Source organism: Xiphophorus couchianus, chromosome 19, assembly GCF_001444195.1.
Source record: "Xiphophorus couchianus chromosome 19, X_couchianus-1.0, whole genome shotgun sequence".
NCBI classification, from domain to species: Eukaryota; Metazoa; Chordata; class Actinopteri; order Cyprinodontiformes; family Poeciliidae; genus Xiphophorus; species Xiphophorus couchianus.
This window is the reverse complement of record NC_040246.1, coordinates 16,663,267-16,688,366: the sequence shown is the minus strand read 5'-3', so window position 1 is coordinate 16,688,366 and position 25,100 is coordinate 16,663,267. Positions and strand designations below refer to the sequence as shown.

The 25,100-nt window shown below is 39.1% G+C and overlaps 1 protein-coding gene across 1 annotated transcript in view; it reads right to left on the bottom strand.

The window, feature by feature from the left end:
• gabrb1 (gamma-aminobutyric acid type A receptor subunit beta1) overlaps window positions 1-22,531 on the bottom strand; it is a 35,617-nt gene extending 13,086 nt beyond the window's left edge. Inside the window, exons 1-4 of the mRNA XM_028001270.1 lie at window positions 20,750-22,531; window positions 20,556-20,647; window positions 20,412-20,479; window positions 3,904-4,124 (exon numbers count right to left, since the gene is read on the bottom strand). Coding sequence (XP_027857071.1) covers window positions 3,904-4,124; window positions 20,412-20,479; window positions 20,556-20,647; window positions 20,750-20,844 — 476 coding nt within the window. The 5' untranslated portion in view covers window positions 20,845-22,531. The remainder of the gene's footprint in view (window positions 1-3,903; window positions 4,125-20,411; window positions 20,480-20,555; window positions 20,648-20,749) is intronic.
• Between the last annotated feature and the right edge of the window lie 2,569 nt (window positions 22,532-25,100).

The following is a 25,100-nucleotide window of genomic DNA, read 5'->3' as shown; positions in this document are numbered from 1 at the left end:
TCTTGTCTATCTGAATACCCTGAGAATTGCTTCACTTTAGGAAGGGACAGAGTGCTGAAAACAGCCCGCAAGGCCCATGTTCATTCAGCCTCAAAAGAAAAGTTGTTTCTGGGTAAATCCAGCCTCCCTGTCCTTTTCATTGGGCTGCTTCAGGTCTGACTTAATGCTTTCCGCTTCCCTCTCTCATTGTATCCCTGTTTCTGTCTTTGAAAAGCTGTTTCTATGTGGACTTTAAAACCCCCTGATCTGAACAGACAGCTCCTCCAGACACAAAAAAACATCTGAGCATCTGAGGCTAAATGCTCCCAAAAACCATAAAAGCCCAGAAATTTCAAGTTTGTTAAAATGTAAAAAAAATAATTGCAATAGTAATAATGTGTTTGTGAAGGATAATGACCCCCTAAGAAGCATGAATGCATTTGGACCAAATGAATCAAACTAAAGCTTTTAAGCTAATCAACTAATTCAATTAAATTTGTTAATGTAATAGAGCAGATGGCACAGAATCTGACTTGTTGACAGCATACCTGGAGAAAAACCACAGCCTCTGTTTCTCTTAAAGGGGCAGAATTCTGTATTTTCCAGAAACATAGTAATTCTTTAGCACAATAATGCAACTATTTGTAGAGTGTTGCCAACAGTGAGAGGTTGCTTGACACAGTCAGCAAGTATGAGTGAGTGCATCTGTACGAATTGTAAGTTTTAAATGAATAGGACACATCTGTATCACAGTTTGTTCATAATCGTCTCTGCCAGCTGCTAGGATATATACAGAGGCCAGAGCCCCCTTCACAAAACACTTTAAGGAGGCCTAAGGTGTCTTTTAGACTCCATGTGTTTTGTCAATGGACCAATACAGACGTGAAACCCACCTCTGTTGCATCCTAACTTGCTAAGCAAAGTACTCACAGATGTGCAACCAGCCCCTCGAAAGTTTTAAAACTGTTAATAAAAGAACTCACATAAAAAACAAATAAAAAGGTGAATCTACAGGTTTAATTTTAAGCGTTTTCCACTAGAAGACGATACATATTTTGTCTGGCGTTAATGTTTTGAAAAATAAAACAGATAGAATGCAAAAACTAAGAATGCATATTTTATGAGTAGTGCTACGGCGATGTAGCCCCACACCTCCTGTCGTCCAGCACTGCTGGCTTTATTTTTGGAAACGAACAGCCATGTGGAATATCTTGTGATCTATAAATGCCCAGAGGGAGCTCAAAGGCAGCTTGTCTTCGAAGTTTTATCACAAAAATATTTTGTGAAAGAAGCTTGTGTAGCAGAAGAAGCTATGCTTAGTATGAATTAAACACAGTTCTTAGCTTTAAAAACAAAGTTTAAAAAAGCAGGGAATGTTCCTGTTTTACATGCACACAATTAAATAAAACTGTATCGAAACATATGTTACGAGCTGAATTACGAAAGAGTCATCACATTATGCTAAGGAGTCAGCAATTAGCCTTGCACTGCAGCAAAATGCTTTCAGAGCAAACCCTGTAAATAGGACCAAGATTGTAGATGATTGTAAAGTCAGAAAAAAAAAAACAAATCAAGTTACCTCTGAGCTTTGCAGGTGAAGTTTTATTAGAATATTATAACATTCTTAACAAATTTAACCTGTGCTGGAGAGGCATACTACAGATGTTCCACAAAAACTGTTAAAGCAAAATATTTGTTGCTTTTGAGAAACTGCAACATCCTAAATCCCACTAGCAAGGAAGCAAGTGTGTTACAAAAGAAAGGCAATGTGTCTTTCAATACCTGGCATCAGATGTATTAACTTTAATATGATATTGAACTTAGAGTCGGTATCTTCCAGTACCCATTTGTAATAAATAAAAAAAAGGATCAATATTGGGGCCAAAGTTAAGATCAGGACAAACCAAATTGGCTGATTTCACAACACAATGAACTGTCGTGTCGAGATAAAAAAAGGAAGGAAGCAGCTCAACTATCCCAACGTTGACATTTTGCACCTGTGGTCAGAAAAATTGATCTTAATCAACCATGTGACTAGTTCTCAAAAACCAAACTGTTTGGTTTGAGGAGAACCATTGGTTTGAGGATTCCTTCTCGTTGAGGAGAATCAATGAGATTAGGAAGAAGAAGTGTCAGCATTGGAAACAGCCGATCTCAACAGAAATGTTATGGATTTGTAAGTACAAGTCTTTCAAATTAAAGAACTGTTCATAATCTGCTGTTCATAACTGTTCATGGATTTTTCTTTAATATACAAAAATGTATATATGCTGACAATATATAGTTCTGTATCTGTTTATTCACAGCGCAACAACATATGAGACTAAGGAAACTATTACTCACTGGGCAGTTGATGCCATATGCCAGTGTTGCAGTTTGACTCGAACCATACTGAAAGACATATGTCTACGAGTGCATTCAGATCCTTTCCTTATTCTGTGTCCCGGGTAGCAATGTACCAAAGGATTCCATTTAAATGAAGGGTTGCCATGAAAAACATGTTGGTTTTGTATCCTACTCTGGTCAACAGTCAGAGCCCTGCTGCTCAGCCACCTGGCATCACTTCACCAAATCCTCTATGTTATGGGTTAGGATTGGTGCGTCATTGATAGAAATTTCCATGATTTCAATAATTTTTCTTTATAATCAAAATGAATGTTTCATTTTGCTCTGAAAGCTTTCTGCTAACAGGCAAGTTTCATCTTGTGAGAAATGGTTAACGATGATATATTAACCACAACCATGAACACAATTTCTTAAAAAATAAAAATAAAAATGTAACTGAGGAGGAAATTATCAAGTTATTTATGAAAAAGGTGAATACAAAAATATGTACTGGATGATCCCACAATTCTGATGGGTTTAATATTTACAAGTCAGACCAGGTTTTCTGACTCTCTATTTGAAGAATTTTTGTGCCCATTACAAAACAAAATAAAAGATTATTCAGCCTTCAAATAACTAATTATCACCATTTTTATTTCATGTAAAGACTGATATTGTGTCTGAGTACATTTTTTCCATTAACTTTGCATTATTTTTGGTCTAATGGGTTACAACCCAAACACAAAAGCACAACAACAAAACAAAAAAATCCACTGATTTTCTGTTACATTTTGGCGTTTTAAATGTCCCCATCTTTTGCAGCAAAATCGCTTCAGCCTCATGGATTGTTAGTGGATTATTCATCTCTTTGAAGCTAAACACTGGTAACACCAACAGATTGATCAAAACTGAATTTGGGTTTTGCAACAATTGCAGCAATTAATTGGCTTAGCATTCCCCAGGAAAGATTTGCATGCTTTGAACAGAAGTCTTTTGGAAACACAAACATCCCGGAGGCAGCACTGTTCCTCATTAAAACCTGGTCCCTAAATCCCTTTTATATGCACAATCTACAGTTTTAAATCAACCTCCGCTAGAGCAAAAGATTTCAAGCTTGTTGAAATATGGCATGTCTTATATTTTCCAACAAACCAATCTGGGATTTGTGTGAATGCATTTATGTCATTGGAAGAAAACCTTGTCTTTAGTACAAACATCCTCAACATTTCTCAAAATCTTATGTTTCCCAGATGATTTATCCAGATGATAGAAATAATTTAGAGCAACACTGCACCATATGTAATTGCCAGCTTTAAACTTCAAATGTTTTATGTGCTTCATTACAAAAAGTTATATTTTTTTCTTCTTTGTGCTATTCTTACATACCTAATAGGTTACTTTGTGGAAAGCTAGAAGAATATCTACGACTCTCCTTAAGCAACTGGAAGAGAGATGCAGATTGGTTATTGTCAAAAGCATCAGTTTTAAATGATGCAGGATGTTTTTTGTAAAGGACCAACAGGAAAATGTGCCAAAAAGAAGGCGACAGTCTGAAAACCCTTTTAAGTTTTCAGCTATAAGGTCGGAATTAATTGTTACCTGAGGCCGTAAAGCACAGTTCCGTCAGGGTGTAGTCGGATCATCCTGTTCTTGACAGTCACCCCATGGACAAAAGACTTCTTGTCATTAATAAAGTAGGTGTCAGGAACCCAGAGCTGGTCAGCCACCCGGTTGTCCAGGGTCAGGTTTAGGGGAATGCCTGTATAGGACAGCCGCTTATCTCTCCAAGACTGCTGGAAATACATGGTGATGGTGTAGTCCTGATAGGGCACAGAGACAGAAAGACTTTAGTTCCTTATTATCTCTTTGATATCGGACCAGCTTTCAGGGTTTTGTCTATTCCAATGTTGAGAGTCTGGTTTGTACATTTAGTGATCACACTCGCATAAGTTCAGCTTATTTCTCAGAATACACCAATGTTGTAATAAAAACTGCCCTGTCAGGCAGCTAGCTTTTCCAGCTTGTGAGAAACTGTGTGCTTTGATCTCTGTTTTACTCTTGATTCTTATGTTTACTTCTAGCTGAATAAAACTCAAAATGACACAGAAGCAATCTGTGAAAACTTTGCCAGGCATTTTCAGATCTTCTCTGAATATTTCTGACAACTCCAGATAAATGTTTAAAATAATTAGCCTTATGCCAGATGAAAACATCATGGATTGATTTCCTCTTCTAGTCTGAACTTTGTCAAAGTTCAGATGGAAGGATTAAGGTTTACTGACCTGAGTAATTACTGAAACTGCTGTGTGGGTTATTGGTGCAACTAACACACAATGCGGGATTCAAACTATTCAGCTCCTACTGTTCCTCCCTCATAAAAACACAACGTGTTCCAGCAGCAGAACAGACTGCAGACGCGAGTTATGTTGTGTGATGTCAGCTCTTATTAAGCAGCGGGGAAAGTCACTGGCCTCCATGCTCCAGTTCTGAGACTCAGACAGTTGGAACTCCCAGTTTCACCTGCTCCTCAGAGGCTCCTGTTCCTGCATCAGTCTCAACTCTGCAACTGCTGCACCAGCCATTCCTTACTGTGACTCAGACAGGAAAGTGGAATAATGCAATAGAAGAGTCATAATGGTGTTCTAAATTTATTTGTTTAGATGTGAATAAAAATAACTTGGGATGATGTCTTGTTTTTAAAGCATCACTGAGCTTAGTCTACATCTAATGTCAGATGGACCCATTTTACATAAGAGCTGTCATAAAGCATTCAAAGACACAAACAATGCAGTTTTCTCCCGTGAAAGCCAAGATCTCTCAATATAAACATTTGCATGAAGTTGGAAATCTAGCATGGATTGGACCAAATTAAGATGTCTGATACATAGAACACTCAACAGTAGGACTTCCAGAAGAAGCTTAAATGGGATGAATCGTCTGTCTTTTTTTTTTCTCTTGCTGCTCAACGTTGATGTCTCAGCCTCAGGGAACACGTGTTTCACTGCTGTCTCTTGCTTTCAGGGTTAACATCTCAACATCGGGAAGGCACTCCACTCATGTTCTCACTTTCCAGCCGGGTCCATTAAAATGCTGGTGGAGTCCTGTGTGCTTCCTCCTTTTATGTAATTCTAGCCCTTCAAATTGCATTTTGTTAGGGCTTTGAATCCATGAGGTGCTCGAGCATTCGAATTAGCTGCTGACTGGAACAAATGAGGAAGCCAGGGAAGTGATGTCATGAAAAGAAGACAGAGTCATAAAATCTGATTTAAGAACAGGTTAAGATTTTTAGACTTCTTTAAGACATGTTTACGTAACAGGCAAATCTAAGGTTTCAAATCCGACCATGCATTAACTTCTACCTATGTGCAATGGAGGTAAGAGGAAATGTCAGACATCCTTTCTAGAAGAGACACCCTTTAACTTCTCCTGACGTATCCTAGGTATTTTGAGGAGATAGAAGCTATCCCAAACCAACTTGGGCCTATGTGATTTAACATTCTGTTAAAACACAAACTGTGATTCGTCACATTTTTTGGTCAGATTAACTAGCCACACTGCTTACTGTCTGACTTTCTTTTGCATCTCCACCGTCTGTATTTTAGGTTTTGCTTACCACAGGAATAAGCTGATTTCTGCCATGTGCCAGAGTGCATCAGGATGCAGTTTTGACCCCCAAAGGTGCAGCATCCGTGAGCAGCAAACCTCAGGCACCTCCACAGGATGGCAATGAGTCCAACACAGTGGTAGGTCTGCAGCAAAATAGTCCCAGAGCCAAAGAGGCACAAAGAGAGATGCAGGGCACCTGACACCTGACCCAGCATTGTAACCACATCCCCCAAAGACAAGTCTGGAGCCCAGTCTCTCCAGTAGCACCTGTACAAGCATCTGGCAGCAAGACTTTGCTTCTTTAATGATTTAAAAATCAACAATCTTACTTTACTGGATGCCTGCATCCCGACTCCGCATAAGCGGAAGAAGATATATGACTGGATGGATGAATCTTACTTTAGAACATCAGTGATCCATGTTGGATAAGGTCAAGTAATTAGATTTCCTTTGACAGTACAGGCATTCAGACCATCTAAAATGTTTCAACAAACAACTCATCAAAATGTCCCAGCTGAGAGCTAGTAGCATTTAGAGGAAAAATCACCAGGTTTTGGTTGATCTAATCTGGGAGAAGAGCAGCCGTTAAGATTTTTCTCACAGCTATTCAGCGTTTTCAGCATCCGTTGCACTTTGCCAAGATGCTTATGTGTGCATTTCTCAGGAAGCTCGAGGGAAACGAACTTTCTGAAAAAAAAATGCATGTGTGTGTTTGAGGGTTATCTGTACCTTCAGAGGTCACCGTTCAACACCAAGATGAGCGTGGCTACAGCAAAAACTAAGGCAACCACTGCAATTGCTTTGGCCTGATAAATACTTTAACTAGAACACAGAGACTGTAGGGAGATTGCAGGCTGTAGAACAAACAGATTTGCAGATTTAAACTACATAGCTGCAAAGATAAAACAAAATTTTAATCAAAAGGAAATCATATAGTAGGATGAGTCAGCTGAATGTCCTTATTTTTCTCAGCAGCAGCAGAAGGTTCAATCAAAAGAAAATCTTCAGCCAGTTTTGTGAAAACAGGTGATAAAAACGTGTTAAATATACATGGTGAAAGGTTAAAAAAATTGAACCAACAAGGTAGAGAAAACCAGAGTGTAACAAGTGACAATACAAAGGGAGAATGAGGTAAACTGCACTACTGAACAAGTGTGTAGTTTTTAAAGCTTTCTACTTTGTCGTCATTTTAAAATAAACTTTAATTGTAAGTTCAAATAAAAGATAAAAAAACATTGTATTATTCAAAAGTGACATCAAAAGGTTTGAAGTGTGAAATTCTGGACAAGTAGACAGATGAGAATAATTGGTCTTGATCAGTCATTCTCTATGCTTTTCAAAGGTCTTTCAGAGTTTTTTGTGACCTTTGGATGGATTTGTTTGTACTCAGTTTTACTCCAGTTGTAACCTTTATAAAGGATTTTATTTATTAAGCTACCCAACACTGAGCTCTAAGTAATTTAGACAGGACTGAAAGTCAAGATATAAACCAATGTTTTGTGGAAGAACTAAATTGGTTTTCATATAATTTTTTTTAGAAATAGAACAAATATGAACATGTAAATCCTGACTAGTCTCAGCACTGGGATCCAGTTTAAACCAACAGAATGTTACATCCAAACATCCAGCTTAATAGTAGTAATAAAACAAGAATTAGTCATTCAGCCAGCCACTGGAACTGTTAGTTGCAATAATAAACTAGAGATGACATTACGTCTCATGAGGCAACAGCGAGAAAGTGCTGCCTCATAAAGCTGAGAACACAGAATATGAAGCAGAGCGACCTGCTTGTGTTATGCGAGGGTGGGTTTACAGTGTCTTTGGGGATACAACTATTATTAGAAGCAGCTGTTCCCCTCAGCACCCACTTGTCCATCATCAAGGTGGCACCTTGGTGTTTCAGAGGCTGAGTGATAGCCTAAACGTGAACCGAATACTGAGTACTTACAGCCTAGAAACAGGGACAGGAGGTGCTTCCTTACTGCACTCCACACTGACCTGCATCTCATGTGGGCACCAAACCTAGATGACCAAATGTTGAAGCTTTGCTTTCTTTTAAACATTTATCTAATCTGTGAAAATATCTCTCTGTAACACTATTGCACTTGTTCCATTTCTTTATCCTGTGGGTCTGACTTATATATTATGACTTATATTTTCATCTTAATGCGGCAAAGGGTCTTGTGCTGCAATAACCTCATTGCAGTGTGCTGCGTTTTGACCTAATTCATCCTTATCTATAACCATCTTTGGCGGAAACTGAGCAAACATCAGAAAAGGGATTACAAAGTGAGGTAGGAGGAAAGGCAACATCACTTTCTAATCAGAAAAATACTAAAACCTCCGCAGAACCAGGACACATGATGTAAAACACATCCTGATCTCAAGTCAGGCAAATACAACTATGAACTCTTGAAATATCAAAGTAATAATCAGGGGTTTGCAGCTGTGGAACATACACTGTCAGGCAAAAAGCTGAACGCAAAAAGCTGAAAAATCTCTTTTTCTACATGTTACCGGAAGCCAAAAAATAACAGAAAGCATAAGTAGTTTGGTGTTTTGGTTCAACAGTTCACAGTTCCTCGCTGATTCTGATAATGACTGTGCAAACTATCCATCCTAATCTATAGATGATAAAACCAACTTCTGGAAGTCGGTTTGTAGGTGCCAGCCTGTCAGTGGGCTTATCACCCCATTGGTCCATTTATATTTTCTACATAAACACACCCACAAAATTTAGGCCAATCACACAATTGTTTTGCATGCAGAGGGGGGCAAAATGCTCTTTGGAAAGGTTGTGAAAAGGAATAGATGACATGAAGCTCAGAACAAAATGACAATTTTCATCACACAACTGCGATGATGAGAACATTTCGACATGTCAGTCCAACCATGCTGGGCTCTTGAAACAACACAAGAAATAAAGCTTGGATTGATGTTACCGGCTGGTTAGGTCTTACCATAAATGATAACATGGTAAACAGAGCACGTGTTGCCTTCCTGAATCCTGTGGTCAGACCAAATATCCAGAAATGTTCTAATATAGCAAAAACCAGTGATGTGAAGATCAATAAGAATACAGATGCTAATCATCTGCTGTCTTCCACCCATCAGGGCTTTCACAGTTGCCAAACCAACCACCATCCTTTTCCTTGTTTCCATGCCAACCCCAGCTCTTTCTCATACAGGTAGACAGAGGCAAATCATTACAAATCAAGATTCTGGCAGAAACAATCACAAGGACAAATCAAGTTAGTCCAAATATGAAGCAAAAAGGAATATGTTTTATTTGAGAGATTGGTTGTTTATACTATTACCAGCGTCTTAAGCGATTTAAATACATGTTAGTCAAATGAAGGGAAAACTGTTTAGTTTACGGTTATTACCAGAATCCTTGAAGTTTAACAAATTAGTGCTGAGCCCTCTGTAGGATTAATTAAGCACAGAATCTTTCCTGTGTGCCAAACAGATTTTCTGTGACTTCCTGAAGGGCCCAATCACATTGGCACCCATGACTGCTGCCACCCATTTCCCTGTTCTACTCCACTACTCACTGGTGGAATCAATCAATACACATTTGTGTCAATCAGATGTCCCTTAGGGCGACTACGTTTCTTAGTTAGCGGATAAAGTGAGTTTGTAGCTTGCGGCTCATGGAAAGCAAAGTGTAAAACATTAATCATGTAGACAGTTTGCTGAAAGCAAAGTTTAACACTTTGGCTCTGGGACAGAAGCTGGAGAAAAGCCCTGCTGATATCACTCCCACAGCAAAAAAAGAGCATGCTCTTTTCCTTTTGTTGGGTATTTAAATAACTACAGATAAAAGTTTAAAAAGTCTGTCTTTAAACCAAGTTTCAACAACTGCCAATTGAACCTAGGCCCAAAATGACTGCTATCCAGTCAAAGTTTCAATAGTCCCAACTATGCCTGGTTTCAGTGTTGAGTTCACACGAATGTGGTCTCTTGAAGGTCATTCAGACTGTAGCACACAGGTGAAAACACAATCCGTTGCTACTTACCAGCATGATTTCACATTGGACGAAATCCAGAATGAGATGCCAATATGCCTATTCCAGAAAAGGAACTTTGTAATTTTGAATTACTGAATTACATTTTGTCTGATGTTTCACCGAGCAATTAAAATGCTCTAAACAAGATAACTTCTAGGGCCTTTGAGAGACCCTTCTTACTTGAGAAGTTGGCGATTTGAGGAAGGATCAGAGATATGTCATTGCATTACATTTAGAATTGAAAGGGTTCATAAGCAAAGAAAAAGTAAAAAAAATAAACCAGGATACCAGAAAGATTGCGGTCATGGCTATGATTAAGCGAGCAGAACTTGACTTCAGTTGTGGGTAACAACCGGAAGAATGAGATAAATACAAACAGGTGAAATTAGACTGATCTCACCTTATGGATAGGTCAAGTATGCATAAGGAGCCAGATTGGAAATCTGCTAAAAGCACGCAGTGGCTGCCACCATAGAGAAGGTTCCACATGTAGAAACCCTGAGGCAGCTCTTTGACTGCCGACAGGAGAAGGCCATCCAAGAATGGGTGGTTGGATGTTAATGCAATTCAACCAAAGTTGATTCCTAACTACACTGACTCATAATGCAAGCCTCAAAAACTGACAACTATTTTCAGGTTACAAAATGGTAAGTGGCTGTAGTAGCATACTCCAAAGCACTTCACACTACAGTCATTCACTCACACATTCAATGGCAAGTTGCACTGTGGCTACAGCTGCCCTGAGGGACTCTGACAGAAACAAGGCTGCCATGCACCGGCACCACTGGGCCCTCTGATCACCATCAGCAGACGAGTCAGGTGAACTATCTTGTCTAAGAACACAACTGGGGCGTGCCGTGATGGCGTAGGGGTTGGCGCGACCCATATTTGGAGGCCTTGAGTCCTCGACGCGGCCGTCGCGGGTTCGACTCCCGGACATGGCGACATTTGCCGCATGTCTTCCCCCCTCTCCTTCCCCATTCCTGTCAGCCTACTTTCGTAAAAGGGACACTAGAGCCCACAAAAAAGACCCCCTGGAGGGGTGAAAAAAACAAAAAAACACAACTAAGACTGACAGAGAGGAGGTTCAAACTGGCAACTTACAGTTTAAGTGATTGTTCAAGAGAAGTTTTAAGGCGAGGACTTTCGGAGTTTCCTACTTGAACCTCTTACACCCACAAGACAATCTTGTAGTGGAAGACCAGGGCTTAAAGGCACAAAGCACAAAGGCAGTGATAATGAAGATCTGGAGCAGTTACTAGAGCTGTGGGTGAGAGACAAAATAATCAGTCTGTTGTACCAAGGCTCGAGCTCACAACCAGTTATGAATGAACAGCCTGAATACTTTATCTAAAAGTTAGAGCAGCATGTAAACCTAAGCATTTTGTTGCTTGTCAGTTCTGGTATCCATATTGACCTCAGTTAATCCTTGTCTCACATGTACCGCTGTGAGCATGATCACATGCATGAATGTTTGCATTCTGGAATCGTTTGATTTACAAATTAACCCTCCTGTTATGTTCCGGGTCAAATTGACCCGTTTTAAAGTTTGAAAATTTTCTAAAAATAGTTGGAAGTATTTTTTTTGCATGAAACTTTTCCTATTTGTCTTAATAGGTGAACTCTACATATCAATTGAAAATTTATTAGTTTTACACATTTGTACCAACCCCTAGATCTACTTTTTACACAGATACTGTTCGGGTCAATTTGACCCGGCAGTCAGTGCAAAAAAGATTAAAAAATGTCCATTTCTATATGTTTCCTTGCAGCTATGAACCATATTTCACCACACAAACACCACACACATCCATGCACACCCCGACACACACAAGCCCACTTTCTCACTATTCTCTTTACTTCACTAGGAAACTGCGAGAAAGCAGGTGTTCACACAACTTTTGAGGAGAACTTCTTCTGTTCCTGTGGACAAACTCCACCCACACTGAGTGACACTCAGCAGAAGTGGAGGGAAACATAAATACTCTCTGCATGACTCATTTATCTTGATTTTAATCAGTGGGTCAATTTGACCCTGAACAGTTTGTGTGTCTCAAGTGATATAAAGATCACCCATTGAAAAAAAAAAAAAAAGTGTAATATAAAAATATTTACCAAAAATCAATTTCAAGGAAATTATAGTTTTTTTGTGTCTAGGATTTATTCAGTAAATATTAAAAATGCAAATTCCATTTTTTATGTCCAAATGAGTAAATGAGTAGGTTGTTGTCATTGATCCTTAATTTGGGAGAAATAATCAAACATCATTGCACAAATATGAATTGAAATGGTTAGTATTGGAGTTAATAATCAGATAGAAAAATGTTTTGGAGGAATTTTTTGGTTTCTGACACTATTGCATGATTAAACACTCCCCGGGTCAAATTGACCCACGAACATTATTGCTGTACCTCAGAAACGAACATAACAGGAGGGTTAAGCATTGCAGAAGACCATGCATTGACAATGTGAGATTCTATAGTTCACATGGTTGACAAATGCCTGCTGAAGTTGTTAAAACAAGTAGAAAAGTGGCTCTCAGTCTACATGTTCTGGTTTGACTTCTCTGGTTTCCACTTTCCAGTCTGAGCAGACAGACAGAGACATTAAACAGGAGGTTAATGAAACTTCCTTTAATCAGGTGGTCAGGCACGGCATTTTTATTCCGAGCAAGCAGAGCTGCAGTGACATATGAGGCTGTGATTATCACACTGGTAGGTTTGACTTGAACTGTTTCTATTCTGTTTGTAAATCTGAGACTGTCAAGTTCTTTATAGCAAAGGTTTTCTCTAAAAAGGTTTCTTTTTAGTAAGAATATATTCGAGTTACTGTATATCTATAGAAATTAAGTCCTAATTAGACATTATAAAAACAGTTTGACTATCTACAGTAGTGGCTTTGTTCCATTTCAGCTGCCTCCAATTAAGTGTCTGTGGTAAAATGAAGATGTTTTAATAAAGTTAATCAAAACATAATTTTTACTTACCCTTTGATAAACAAAAGGTAAATGAAATCATGCTTTATGTGGGGGTTCACACATTTTTATATTTAAAAAACAAAAGGACACGAGTTTCTATTCAGAGCCTTACAACAACTTGTGCCTGGTCTCCCCTCAGCCCCTAACCTCCTGTGTCTAACTGAGCAAATCCTGACACCTTGATATCTTCCTCTGACACCTTGATATCTTCTCCATGCAGAGATGAAGAGAGGTCCGCACTGCTTCTCATAAATCCTAATCCCACAGCGGCGCTAGACCCATCACTCCTCTGTCCTGATCGATAGCACCAACTGGCTGGATGAACGCAGAACCCATGACTCGCTCTAAAAACACAGCACACTCTCAACATGTTGAGAGGAAATGTGTGGAAGATATTAAAATTGATCTCATACATTCTGCTTTTAAGCAATGAAAAGTGGAAATTTGATCCTGACTTAACGTAATTTTCATTAGCAGCTAACAAGGTTTCTATTGGCCATGTGCTGATTGCATTGATTTTTTTTTATCAGATGCAAGCCTCCTGAAGCATCTTGGGTGATGTTTTCTGCCAGAGAATATTTCATCATTTCACACAGCAGCCAAAACAACAACAAGAACACACTAAATCCCCCTAGATGATAATTCTTTTCCTCAGCACTAGCAAAAAATAAAAGTCTTCATATGGTGTGGATTAAATGATAAACGGGTCGCAAAACAGTCCAAAATCCTTTAATGACAAAAAGAGTGATATGTATTGAAATACATATCACTGTATTTCACACACATCTCTGAAACACACACACACATTTCTGAAAATAAAATATTAATGGTTTAAATATGTGAAACTGGTGACAATAAGACATCTGAGAATTGAGATTAGACAATGAGTTTTAATGTATTCCCAAACTCTTTAGCTTTTCACACTGACTACATCGCTGGATGAAATCTGTTTGTATGCACATACCTTTGCAAGCCTAAAACACATTGACATGCTCATGTCTTTTTCTTAAGTCCTGTACCCCCACAGGGTGCCACATTTCATCACTCTTAGACAAACATCATGCTGCATCACTGTTATTTTACCTCCCCAGCTGCCCTCTCTTCTGACAGCACACCATGTCTGATGACTTAGACCAGCAGAGACCTGACAATGATCTGAAAACCTGCCTGTAATCTGTTCACTAACTGCCAAGTTCACTTGTGCCTCACGAGTGGTACAAGCCCCGTCCACCGGGGTCGCTTCAGTGTCAGAGACGAGAGTGCTTGATTTGTCTCAAAATGACATGAGACGTGTCCTTAGGGAACGCTGAGTGAGCTGCTTTGTCCGTTGTCCATATGTTAAAGGATTCATCTGTAAAGTTATTAGTGAAAATAAGGAAGAGCAAAAACAAAAAAAAGACTTGTCCACATATCTTTTTTGTATTGTATTCATTTTTCTAAAAGAGGAATAAACTGAAACAAATTCTCCCAAATTTTCCCTGAACATCTCTTATCTGCTGAGTTTTGTTTTGTGGAAATTAGATCTGAATTAACTGCAGACATAGCCTCAAATCCAGACATATTAAGTCTAAAAGTGAAGTGAGTTTATTAGAGGATTATTAGACCTCTAATTTTAGACATGCATAACCTGAGACTGCCAAGAAAAGTTAAATCACGGCGAGACCAGGGACTGAACCTTCCACCTCTTTCCCTGCTGACCTTCAGCTGAACAAGTGATGAGGTGTAACCACCAAATAAGTGCATGAGAAGTCACATATAAATTAAAGGGTGCTAAAGCAAAAAAAAAAACAAACAAAAAAAAAACGTATAAGTGCTATTTGGCAAGTCATATTTCTTCACATTAATTTTTTCCATCACAGAGGATATATCACCATATTTTAGAGCCAGAAAACGAACAAATCATGGAAGAATGAAAAAAATTGATCTTGGGAAAATTATCTTAAAACCTGTTTAAAAAAACCCATTTTGAATCACACCTGTTAAAACAGCGAAGCACTACCTTATATGGCTATGAGCCCTGGAAACAGATCATTTGGCAGTCTCTTACAGTATTGACAGAACAGATTGTTTTCATAAAGAAAATCATGCTACTTTAATGAGGATATATCAGACAAATGTTTGGCTTCTTACTAGTGACAGAAAAAGGATGGCATGAGCAGTTTAGGTGTGAAGATCCTATTTTGAAGTAAAAAACATTGTTTAGCTGCATATAAGTAAACACAGGTAGGAAGAGGTAATTTCTTCTCACCCATCAAAAACCGTTGGAAACATTTTTTTATCCTGAATTATGAAACAAATTCAATTTAACAACTTAAACCAGATCCAGCGGAACCAGTAAGTCTTCAGCAGCACTCTAGGCCATCATGTGCTAGTTTTTTTATTTTTTAGTGTGTTTCTCTGTTGAACAATACTGAGTCATAAATTGAACAGACAACTGAAAAGAAAAAGTAAAAAGTAAAAATGCTGACCTATGTCCTTTAAATTCACTGCTCCACAAGAATTGGAACCTCTCCTCAAAAAAAACCAGCACACATGCAGCTCAAAGCAGACTGCTATAATATTTTGTAACAATGCATAATACAATATTTAAAAACTGGATTTCTGTCCAGTACAAACATTCTCAACAGATTTGTGTTAAAGAACAAAATCAGATTTAAACCCAACTCTTCCTATCTGAACATCTTCTGACAAACACTTCAGTTTCACTCTGTAACTCACGGTTTGTTCTAACTCGCACAGCAGCAGTGGTGGTAGACATGCAGAAACTACTGTGATATCACAGCCTTAGTAGGTGCAAATGTGAATTTAAACAGCGTTAGAAGCCCACACAATTGCAGCAGGATGAATTAATGAATCATGGTTTCATGGCTGGGCCGGGCAGTAGCTGCTAGAACTTGCCACTGTGACTCTTTAAGCCTCCATGAGAGCTGAAATTGACTGTAGCTCATTTCCAACATGTATTTGTGCACCAGAGTCAAAGTTATGATTGATAAATCAAGACTTGCAAATAATTATGAATCACTGTTTCAGCTTGCATGAATTGTAGAAAAATATTGACAGATCTAGCATGAGTTAAAATACAAAAACTACAAAGTCTTGAGGTAGTAAACCTGCTGAAATTCTTCTAAATGTACCAAAGACAGAGGACGTTAGATAAAACTACCTTCTTCACATTTCCTTTCTGTTAAAAATAAATCTGATTCACCCCATCTGTTCATAAGTTTAGCAATCTTTTAACTGAAGGAAACGTGGCTGCTTTCATTTAGGTATAAAAATGAGTTTTCTTTTAGAGTTTAGGAACCACCTGCACTCTGGGTGTGTTTAATTTTAATTTAATTGCTCTTTGGAATCAAAAAAGTATTTTTGAACTGAAATCAGTATTTTTCCTTATACCTTTCTACAAAAAACAGACAGAGGGATGGCACAAACTGAGAAATCACTGGAGAGACTGTGCATGTCTTCCAGCCTGGGAACACTGTATGGTCCACCAAAAGTAACAGGAATATCACAAGGAAGTGATATATCAAGATAAATCCCCTATCTTGATAAGGGATTATTCTGATTCATGCATGTGAAGTAAAGGTGGACTACTTGGAACTGAACTCCTAAAGTAACCTTTGTTGTTGTTAAAACTGCACTATAGAAAGACATTCAGAAGAAAAGCACTTCTCATAGGTTTATCAATTATCCTCTTCCATGTGCTTATCTAAAGTCCATTTGTAACTTTTCTTGAGGTATCCTAGTGTTTCCAGGCCTCAAGGAATATATATAAATATCTCCTTTCATGTGGCCATTTTAATTAATAGGTGGAAATATATTCAAAGAAACTTGGCTCTATGTGATAATATTATGACTGCTTGTACAATCATAAAATATTTAATTACAAAAATCAATTTCAGCAACATGGTAGTTCAAAGTGCTTTACATCATAAAAACCAACCTACTGCCCAAACTGTAAGAATCTGTTGGACAACATGAAGTAGGCTAAAAGATCTCAAAAGACAGATCTCATGACCTCATCTTTATACACTTATTGGGATTATTCAGACTGGAAAGAGTTATAAAGAAATTTCAAAAAATTTGACACTCCAGCAGACGAGGTGCGAGTTGTTATCCACAAATGGACAAAACAAGGAACTGTGGTGAACCTTCCATGGAATGGCTGGACTTCCAACGTTTCTTCAAAAGCCCATCAACTCATCCATGAAGTCACAGAAGAACTAAAGCACAACAGGCCTCCCGTATCTCAAGCAGTGTCAGGATTTTAAAAAATAAAAGATAAAACAAAAAAAGATACAGGATAAAAACTGCATCCTTGGGTGACAGTTCAACATCTCAAAAGACTTGCAAGTATTTCAGGGTAATATTATGGTCAGGAGCTGCTTGGTGTCTTCACAATTGAAATGGTTTTCAGTAAGCTGTGGAACCATGACTTACGCTGTCTAGTTAAAAAATCCTAAAGGAGATTGTCCAACCATCATTACAGGACCTTAAACTCAACTGCACTTGGGTAATGCCTCAGATCAATGGTCTGAAACATACCAGCAAGTTCACCTCTGAAAGGCTCAGGAAAAGACAAGCAACATTAGCAAAATAATCATTTTGGTGTGGCATAGTCAAAATTTACTCTCCAGTCTTCTGCAAAGATGAGTGGGTCAAAATTAATCTATAGAAATGCAAAAAACACTCAGCCAGTTATCTCAAACACATGATGAAAGTCATTCCCATGGTGCAATTACATTGTCAAATAGGGCCCGGGTGGTTTAAACTGATTTTTTCCCTTAATGAATTAAAGCAACAAAAAACCTTCTGCGTCAAGGCTTACTCAAATTTGAAACTGACAATTTTTTGGTGATCTTAAAATTTAAACGCAACAACCACAAACAGAAGAAGTATGTAAATAAATTTTCACAGCACTCTAGTTCCTTCAGAGAAGGTCCTCCTCTTAACAGGTTATTCCCAGGAAGAAGAAAAAAAGAAAAATCTAAAGAGATGCATCCAAGAAAACCCTGAAATCAGTTTAGATAAAATTAGATTACAAAGCCACCTTTCCAGACTCATTAAAACATATTTAGGAGAAGTTCCAGCTGGGGTACAGGAGGCAGAATCATGGGAGACTAACAGCCAACATAAGTTATCTCCATGAGGTTGCTTTGACTGTTCGTCTCTATTGTCACCAGCCTGGCAGGGTGCCGAATCACATACCCAGGGGATAAATAGAGAAGGACACACGAAGTATAGAGAAAGTTTAGCAAAAGGAACAGCCGTCCCATATCTTCTTGTACAATCGATGCTCCCTTTTTCTCCCCAGGACTTTTTAGCTGGGAAAACAGTCTAGTTTTATCCAAAAACAAGCAATAGAAAGCTCTAACTTTCAAGATTAGAGCTCTTAGTTCCACAGTTAGACTGTAAAAACCACTCACAGTCTCACGTCTGAATCAGTTGTGGAAGTGAATCACACAACAGTTTTGCAGTTGCAAGTCAGAAAATCAACATAAGGTGTTGATAGAATTGGCAACGATTAGCAGCATGAACAAGTAATAGCACATTACTCTGCTTTTTATGCATTCAAACAAGATGTTCACTGACTAAGGTTAGACAACGCTGTGAGCGTGATGATTTAACGAGAGTCAAACTGGCAGCAGAGCAAATAAACCGTTTATTACTGAATTTTACACATTAAACCCTGAAGCAGCTATTTGGGGTTTTGAGATCTCTTTTTCTAAGTCAACATTTACACTTTGGAGGGAAATTCCTCCAACAGGAACAGACAGTTCCTGCTTTTAATTTGGAATTTTGAATTCAAAACTGAAAATATATAACTTTATAATATAACTGAACTTATATCAGAGTACACACAACTACTGAAGTTACCAATTCTTTCAAACCACTCAGGTAACTTAAACTACTCAGAGGGCAGGATTTGAGGTCCTTAACAATGTTCCTATTGTCCACGTGTGTTAATTATTGGGGTACTAACAAGAAAAGATAGGATAACTTTACTTCTAATTATTACTGGAGCATCTACTGCTCTTTGTACTCAGAACTTAGAAAGTACTCCTGAACTATGAGTTTTAGTCACCAGTTTTTTTCTTACATGGTAATTTGGTTTACTGTTGTTAACCAATGGAGAAAGTTAACAAAGCCATTCAGTCCACATTTGCCAAACATTGAAATTGTGAAAGTCAGTATACATTCGGGTGTGAAATATATACATTGTATCTGCCACAAAATAACATCAACAGCCGTCTGGTTCAGCTTCACGGTGGACAATGGTTGTTTAAACTGCAGGCAATTTTCGCTAAGTTTTGTAGCGTGGAACCTTACATGTCAGAGGCAAATGTTAGTTGAGTAACAGTTAAAACTTCAACTGAAGCAATAATTTCTCAATAGCCAAGGGTTCAGACCCTATCTATGAGGTAAATAACTTAGAACAAGGGGCTGGTTTTAACCAGGACTGTAGACCAGCAGCATTACTTTGGTTGTAACATGAGAGATTCAAAACCACCTTAATTTGGAATTGTTCAAATTGTATTCCATGTTCAGATACTTGACTTGAAATTTAGTGAGACTTCTTTATCACACCAAATGGCTTGAAAATGCGTACATAAATTTGTGGAAGGTGAGTGCAAGTAGAACTAAGTTAAGTATGCAAAAAAGCAAAAGGCATTTGCACACTTACACAGATTTTCATGGTAGTGTTACTTCAGGTTTGTTTAGATAAACTATAAAGCCTGCCACCTTTCATTTTTTATCCTTTCAAAGTCATTTGGTCAACATCAGAGGTACAACCTTAGAAGAAAGGTTGAATAAACCAGCCCATCAGCTTTGACTTCAAACTTTTTTCCAATCCCCCCATTTCAACTCTGTGTGTGTGAGTGTGTTTGGGTTACATCTTCATTCAGTGAAACATGCAGCAGTCAAAGTGTGTTTATGCCAGAGTGCGTGGGGAGGGGAAACGTGTGAATCTGTCAGACTCTCTCAGCCTCTGTGCACCTTGGCAGCGCTGTACTCGTGCTCTGTATGAAGTGGTCACATCATATTCTGCAGACAGACTCGCAGCCCCGCTGCCTGCTGTCTGACAGCCGTTATGCAATTACTGCGCTGAGACTAAAAACGAGCAGAACACGCACAGAAAAAGGATTCGTATTTTTTACCCCCCACCCCGTCTGTGTGTTTCTGATCACCTTCTCTGTCCCACACGCCGCGCTGAGGCCGCAGATCGTGCGTGGAATCACTAAGCAGCCTCTCAGCTGCCTGCCTTGTTAATTCTCAGCCACCGCCGGCTGTGACACCGCGGGGAAGGACTTGATGCATGCGGATTGGGGTTGACACATTGCGGATCTCATCACGGTGCTGAAGGGAAAAGCAGGAGGGAGACGACGAGGAGGAAAAGGAGGGAGGAGAGTGTGTTTTTGGGGGGGCGGTGGGAGGCAGTGAGGGGAGTTCCTTCAGGAGCAACGCTGCACCAAAGCAAAACACACATTTCCACCCTCCGCTGCTTTCAAACTTACCATGTTGACTTCAGACACCATGTCAATGCTGGCGATGTCTATTCTCATCCCCACATCCACCGGAGCTCCTGTGGAGACAGCAGAGCGTTAGGAAGCAGCGCAGCAGCCCCGCTGAGCCCCACATGGCAACCGGCTGCAGTTTACCTCCAAAATCAGGCCGCAGACGGATGTCATAGCCCTTCAGCAACTTGTCAACAGTCGCTTTTACGTAGGACATGTTGCTGGGTTCGTTTGCGCTAAAAGATTGGGAGGGGAGCAGAGAAAGCATTTCCAGTTCAGATTTACTTAAAATAAACTCAGGCCTGTGTGGAATCAGAGATGCTGCTGTCAGATCTCACCTTTGCGCACCGCAGACCACAGTGATGAGCAGAGACACGCTGCAGACTGTAATCCACATTGCTGGCAACTCTGATGCTGCCAGCGGCTTCCACATCGGATACTCGCAGGGACGCAACTTAGGAGGCAAAATTAGTATTCCAAAATAAATCAACGCATGCGCGTCCTTTCACCAACATCTGAGCGTCAGGGGGGACATGACTTTGGATGAAGACGAAGCCCGGGCGAAGAAGAGCGCAGCAGCGCAGAGACGAACATGTGAGGAACGATTCACCTGCAGGGTGGAAGGATGGAGAGAGGAGCTGCACGCCCAGCAGAGAACCTCCATCAGCCGATCTGCGTCAGGTTCCGCTTCAACTTCGGGACGGTAAATAACGGGCACGGAGCGCGACTCCCCGGTAACCTTTGGAGGGAGGGAGAACGGGAGGAGAAGAGGGGGAGGCGCGGCGCGGAGCGGCGCGGCGCGACGCGAGCACGTCCGGGGAGCTGCGCACAACTCCTGGCGGCGTGACGGGATGCACAGCAACTTAATCAGAAATAGCAAAGGGACTGATGCACGCTGATCTGTGACTGATCGACCATGGAAGCTTACAGGGAATCAGGCTATTAATTACCGATTTTAGCTTCCCGAGTCTTCTTGAGCAGGAGCACATCCACAAAGTTTTTAAGGGGTGGTCAGAAGGGGTTTGGGGGGGACCCGAAAACCAAAAACCAAAGGAGAAGCTTGGGAATTGTATATGTTGGTGTGGCAATTTAAAACTAAGGTTCAATGAAAAAAAAATATTTCTTATTATTTCTTTAAACAACCTGATCTGTTCATATATCAAGAGGTGGTAAAGCAAAAATATCAGCAGATTAGATTCTTCAGAACATTTTTCATTCCTCTGTCTTATCTCTGGACTTTTAGACTTAAGGGTGGTCCTAGAAGTGAGAGACATGTTCAAAAATGGGCACCTTGAAGGGAAAAAAAATCCACATAAATGAATAAAGAAAAAAAATATCAGCTCAAAGTTAGTAATTTTCATAGATAAATATTGTGCATATCAGATTGACCATTGGAATAAATCGGTAGACAAACTTTAGATCTGAGTCTGTGAGTGGACAAGATAAGCCAGTTTCAATTTATAAGTGAGAGAAACCAATGTGTTTAATTGAGATGAAGAACTTATTTTAGTTTAGTCACACAGAGACTGGAATTGAATAAAGGAAGAGAATCTCAGTAAAAATCAGGAGAAAATGTCTAAAATATTAGCAAAGCTTAGAAGACAGACACATAGCAGGAACATTTGAATTTATATGTTTGCTATCCGTTTACATGTGGGTTGTTTTATTCAATAGATCATTGTGTATATTCATTCAAAACATTCATTTAAAGATATTTTTAATGCTAACCCTTTAAAGTTCTCTGCATGGCCTGGCATGTTAGAAAAATGAAGACCAGTTCTGCTTCTGATTAGTCTAGTGATGAGTGAGAGCCTGAATGTAGAGAAACCTCAGCAAGACAGAAGGATAAAGGGAGAAAGCAAAAGGTGAACTCACTCATTAACTTTGTTGAAGGGAAGAAGAAAAGGAGGAAATTAAATTGACTAAATAAGAGCCCCTACATGCAGAAAAAAACTATTCTACAGACAGAAACTAAACCATGACCACAGAGAAGAGTCAAAATTTATAAAGAGGAAGATCGTCAGTTATACAGACCGGGTGAGTCACAATCTGTAGCACCTGCTGGTAACAGGAATCAAAACTAACAGCAGGAAATGTGAAAAAAGTAACTGAAAATAAAAATTTTAAAAAATCTAATTTAGTATAAAAAATTTTTAGGAGAATACAGAAATTGCTGCACTGTAGAACTAGTGATTGAAAAATAAACCTAAATATTTTTCATATGTACTGGGGTAACACCAACTGCATGTGACGTATTGGTAAAGATGCATCCAATACAACACACCACACTGGGTTTATAAAAACAAGGCCAGATTTCAGTAATATTTTGTGGAAAATTAGGAGTTCAGCTCCCAGCCCACCTATTCAGGAAGCTAATTTCAACTCATTGTACCCATGATCTTATTCCTTAAATAATAATCTGTTTAACCTGGGGATGGGTTGATGGACCAGTCAATCCACATCATCACTTTTCAGCTCATGCAGCTGCCTCTTCACCAGGACAGACTGAAGCATCACCCTAATCTCTTTTTGCATTTTTAAAGAATTTCACAATGTTTTGTGACAATGTCAATGTGATGACAATTTGAATATGGAGTCATTTTCAAATTCATGAAATTAGTAATATTGCAAATGCCAGGTTCACAGATTTATAATTACAAGTGCATTGAACACATCCTTATTCATAAATTGGCACACACTGGAACAGACAAAATGTGGCAGAATCACTCCACATTAATTACGTTTGCTGTAAATTTATGAATATTCCCTAAATATAGGAATAAATATGCAATGTCTTGCATGCGGACGATGAAGTGTCCACAGCCAAGCATTATTGCAGCCAGAGCTCTCTTATATGACTGAGTGAAGCCATGCAGCAGGAGTCTGGTTTGCTGCTGGCTGTAGGGAGGCGTCCAACACTGAGATGAAGCTGCCCTGACAACAGCACTTACCCAGCAGGCAGCACGCCTCCAAGGCTGCAGCAGCAAAAGCTTTGTGTGTCTGGTGCTGAGATGAAAGAAAGTTTCACTCACCACCATCATGTTGCAGCAAGGTCAGTGGGTATGTGGAAAATATCTATGTCCCCGAAACACACACACAAGCGTTTTGATTGTTGTCACACTAATAAAAAATCTTTCTGGCTTTAGATTTAAATTGACTTTAAATTGGATTTCCTAAACATTTTCATTCTAACTCTGACTGTAGTTAAAACATTGTCAAAAAAAAGCATATTGATAGAAAGTTGAGTGGAACTAAAAAGGTGTACTAGAAATAGAAATACTCATTCCTTTGAAGGAGTGACAGATCATACACATACCCTTCAAATGTGAAGAGATTTCTTCTGTATAATTTGTAATTATATCAGATGTAATTTCTTCTTGAACTCATGTAACATTCAACTTTTCTGGCACTTTGTCAGTCAAATGTTGACACACAGCAGAGATCAGGTGTAAAAGATTGAGCTAAGCCTATTTAGCAGCGCAACCCTGGAGGATGAAGGGCACGGAGTAAAAAAATATGTTTTTATTTAGTAGGTATAATTTTATTTTCATAGCCCCAACTTAAATTAAACTCTTTCAGGAACCAGGAATTAACACCAGAAGGTGCAAAATGATTCCGAGGCAAATAAAAATGATCCATCAAATTCTTTTAATGATCTCGTTCATCTGATTGTGGTCCATATTTCCTAATAATAGGTGAAGTTTGTAAATCTCAAGGTTCATCCAACTCCTTGACAGATTGGAGCAGCGTTCTTCTGCAGATGATTTATCTCCTTCCATCATCCTACAACAAGACACCTAGACTTCTCAAGTCTTCAGGATTTGGTGAAGCGCAGACTCGGTGGAGAAATGTAAACATTTTGTTTCTGCATGTGTCACAGCAGCAGTCTCTTCAGAGACTCTCCCTTCTCTTCATCCATGTTTTCCTGCTATGTCACCTCGAGGTGTTATCCTGAAGTGTCACCCCGAGTTGTCACCTCAACGTGTCACCCACATAACCAGATCATTTGCTACTCATCATTTTGCTCTCCACCACTCAGTCCTCCTTCTGCTGCTGAGTTTCCTCCATCTGTCAACTCCTGATAGTCCTCTCCCTGTCCACAAAACACTGTCAGAGCCTCTTGACTCTAGTGCTAAAATGCTGAAAAATTAAATAAGGATTTATGATTGCTGCATTTTTAAGTTCATTTAAGGTTAAAAGTGCATGGAGGTTGTTTTCTAAAAATAAACGTTAGGTATTCATGATTTTACAGGTATGTTAAATAGTTTAATAGACAATATGATTGATATTCAGAAATTACAAGTTTAGAATAGATTTATATGAAATTAAGGTGTTTTTCTTGTTTTTTATCATTGTGATAATGATATCTGAAGCAGTTTTGATTTTCAAGGATGCACGACTGCCTGCTTTCTCAAGGAATCTCCTCATCCCTGGGAAGCTGCTGTCGCCATTCTCCTGCTGCTCTCCCTTTTATATTTCTTTCTGCACTCTGTTCATTTCTAATCATTACCAATCAACAGACTTTCTCTGCACCCACACAAGAACCAACATGTGATTGTTGCAGGATAAATCAGAGCACTCCTGATGAGCTGCTAGGTTATTTGCATGTTTGATTTACACTTTGCCTTTTGAATAAACTCATTATTAGCGTTACCCAGAGGCTTTAAGAGGTCATTAAAACTTTCTAAC